The 3,333-nt window shown below is 30.4% G+C and overlaps 1 protein-coding gene across 1 annotated transcript; it reads right to left on the minus strand.

The window, feature by feature from the left end:
* Positions 1–399: 399 nt before the first annotated feature.
* Positions 400–3,091, minus strand: LOC137837982 (uncharacterized). Its single transcript, XM_090301140.1, has 8 exons — positions 2,944–3,091; positions 2,489–2,557; positions 2,132–2,340; positions 1,401–1,493; positions 1,209–1,308; positions 998–1,102; positions 805–858; positions 400–695 (listed from the first exon to the last, which is right to left on the minus strand). Exons 2-8 carry the CDS (start codon positions 2,555–2,557, stop codon positions 621–623), a joined length of 705 nt encoding a protein of 234 aa, XP_090157266.1. The 5' UTR covers positions 2,944–3,091; the 3' UTR covers positions 400–620.
* Between the last annotated feature and the right edge of the window lie 242 nt (positions 3,092–3,333).

The following is a 3,333-nucleotide window of genomic DNA, read 5'->3' on the forward strand; positions in this document are numbered from 1 at the left end:
CTTTCAATAGTTTTCTAAGTCACATCTCCTTGGCATGAACATGATGTGTTTTCATTTGACGTCAGATTTAAAGATAACTTTATAAATAGCTTAGTTAAACAATTATTTATATTTTCTTATATTACTTATACTTATTGCTTATAGTATTTATTTTAAAAGTGAAAATAGGATATAGGATAAATCACTACACACTGTAACTAACATAAAAATAGAAAAAATATCAAATATAACTTTATGATTCACAATCTATTCATTCCATTAAAAAATTGCATATTTTTTTATATTTTTGAATTTCTAATAAGTTATTAATCTAATGCAAAATAAAATGATATTTTCTGTCTATCATTATATTTATAGTGTGATGATTGTAGGAAATTGCATGGCAAAGAACAGAAAAGATATTCCAAAGCAATTCGCGGTTATCATATCCGTTTCCATTTCCAAACATATAAAATCTGGAATTGCTTGGTTGACTATTGTTAGAGGATATCTAAAATAGCTGAAACAGAAACAGAATACCTTTGTCAAGTTTTGTTTAGAACTTTTATTCACATACTTTCGAAATATAAACACATATCTCGTGTTATTCACCGTATACTATTAATTTTAAAAATGACTTTTTATTTCTGATGGAAGTTGGCTAGCCTGGCTCCATGATGACGGATAACTTCGAGAAGATCCAAAAGGATTGCCTCCTATTTTTACATATAAAAGATGTTACAAAAAATTATTATGAAGTTATGGTAGAATTAAAGGCATGCTTCCTGACATTTTATCATAAACAAGTGGAAGGCAGCATTTTACCTTAACGCAGTGGTACTCTTCATAACGAGTTTTCACAAAGCAAGATATTAGTATCTGCAAGAGACCAATAGTAAGAGAATGTACGCTGAGAAAAAATAGTTAAAAAAAAACTTATGAAGAAATATGTTTCTTGAGACATTGCAAAAAAACATAAAATTTTGCATGTAAACAAATTAATAAAACGGACACAAACCCTAAGATCAGGATTAATATTCTCCAAAATGACCATTCTATGCAATTTTTGCGATCCTATTTGAGGATTTTTGGACAAAACCTTGCGCATATCAGCTATAATATTCTGCAAGAAAAAAAAGGTACCTAGAAAACATCAGCTTTCACATTAAAAAAAATGCATATAAGAGTCATAAAACAGGTTTTTAAGCATGTAATCAAATAATGTTCACCCTAATTTTGCTAAAATCCAAGTGACTGATATCAATGTAAATCTTGATACGCCAATAAGATTTTCTTGCGGAGTTCTTTGTTTCTGCATGTTGAATTAAGCTGAAAAAGAAAAATACAACCTTATAACATTATAATTTAACCAATATGCAGGACCCAAAACACTTAAGAAAGTAATAAAATTATATCAATACCGTAATAAACAGTAACCAGATAAAATTATCACAAAGTCCGAAAGCAACGTCTTCACCACCGGCGACTTAGGTAGCACTACTAGATTTAATACCCTGAAACAAATGGAACAAATAATTATATGACACCAATAGTGGTGAGCTGATATAACAGTTCTGTAAGACAATATAAAATCTTCTACTGGGATCAATTGAACCAAAATATTTCCTTGTAAAGGATCATATACCTGAATAAATGTATAAAAGTAAATAATCTATCCGTAGAGTAATGTATTAAATAAAAAATTAAGAGGGAGAACCAGATCATTTAACAGGTTGACATACTGCAGAACATGTCAAAAAGCTAAATAAATAGAGACAAAAAACAGAGACGGGGTAGGAAGGCAGTTTAACTGCCAGGCACTAAAAGACTGAAAACAAGTGGTTTAAACTAGAGTGAAAAAAAAAGCAAGTAATAAAAGAACATATAATGATTTACCACAATATTATATATAAGTATGAAGAATGATAGGAACACACTTTCCAACATATTATTCTGGACATACACTCTCCCTGAGATTCTCATTACTTCAAATTTGTTAGAAAGTAGGAAATAAGTCTGTTGTTAGAATTTCTCTGATTAAGCATAAGCATAAGCATAATTGTATATACATGTGACACTGCTACAAGCTAGCAAAAGCAAAAGGTCAAGTGAGAAACCATATACAGGTATGAGCCTGAATTGGGAAGCTGACCTTGTTATAATAAAGTATTTCATGAGGGGAGTTAAGGCGGACCGACATACGAAAATACATTTGGAAGACACGTGCCTTATTGGGGCATGTAGTCTAGTTAGATGGAGAGCCGAATATTGCTTCTGCCTTATTGGGACATGTAGTCTAGTTAGATGGAGAGCCGAATATTGCTTCTGCCTTATTGGGGCATGTAGTCTAGTTAGAGACTTCTGTTATTTCAAAGGAAATATCTTTAGATAAAATCATCATAAATAAAAAGGAGGGTGTATATAATCGACCAATTCCCCTCCCATTCTGTCATTTAATTTGGAGAGGAAAACCAATTGTAGAAAATTATCTAAATATCAGCCAGCATACCTGAGGATGAAAACTACGGTTCAGCCCAACTACTCCGTGAGAGAAGTGCATTGAACCTGGCCAGACCATCTGGAAACAAGTTAATGCAATCAGTCAGTTAATTTCTCAATAATGAAATAATCAAAATATAAACATATAAAATCTGCAAGAAAATTAAAAAAAAAAACTTAACAAATCACTCCAATCTTATCCTAGAAAAGATCTCAGTAATCTCAGTTCCTATAGTATGACCATAACATTTGGCACGCATTAAAGTTACATTTCATTCAACTGATAAAATTAAACTCAATGACTTATGACAAAAAAAACAGAGAGAACGCAAACAAAAACCCTAAACCCTAAAAAAAACCCCAAACCCCAAACGAAAACGAAAACGAGGTGATTTTCGTTTTCGTTTTTGCGCTTTGGTTTCGAAATTTCGTCAAAGTTTCTCGTTAGAGTCATCGAGAATATACCAGTGCAATATAGTTTAGAACAAGAAAATTGAGAAACGCAACAATGTCAGGCGCCTTGCATGTAGCAGAGAGATAATCTGACCTGATAGAAATTATGTATGCTGCTGCTGCTTCTTCTTCCTCTTTCTTTGAAGAGGTTAACAATTTGCGGGGGAAAGATAAAAAAAAAACCTTTGTAATTTAATTTATATACCAGTTATACTAATTTTTGATAAATAACTAAAATATTTTTTTTCAGTGATAAAAGAAAAGAAAGTGGGAAAGTAATGGAAAAAATAAAAAAGAATTAAAATTATATATTTTTAATTATTTATTTATAATTATATTAAAATTATATTAATTAATTTATATAATAAAAATAATTTTAATATTGTATTTAAATTAATAAAC

The sequence above is a fragment of the Phaseolus vulgaris genome, chromosome 4 (assembly GCF_051622355.1).
Source record: "Phaseolus vulgaris cultivar YP4 chromosome 4, ASM5162235v1, whole genome shotgun sequence".
NCBI lineage: Eukaryota > Viridiplantae > Streptophyta > Magnoliopsida > Fabales > Fabaceae > Phaseolus > Phaseolus vulgaris.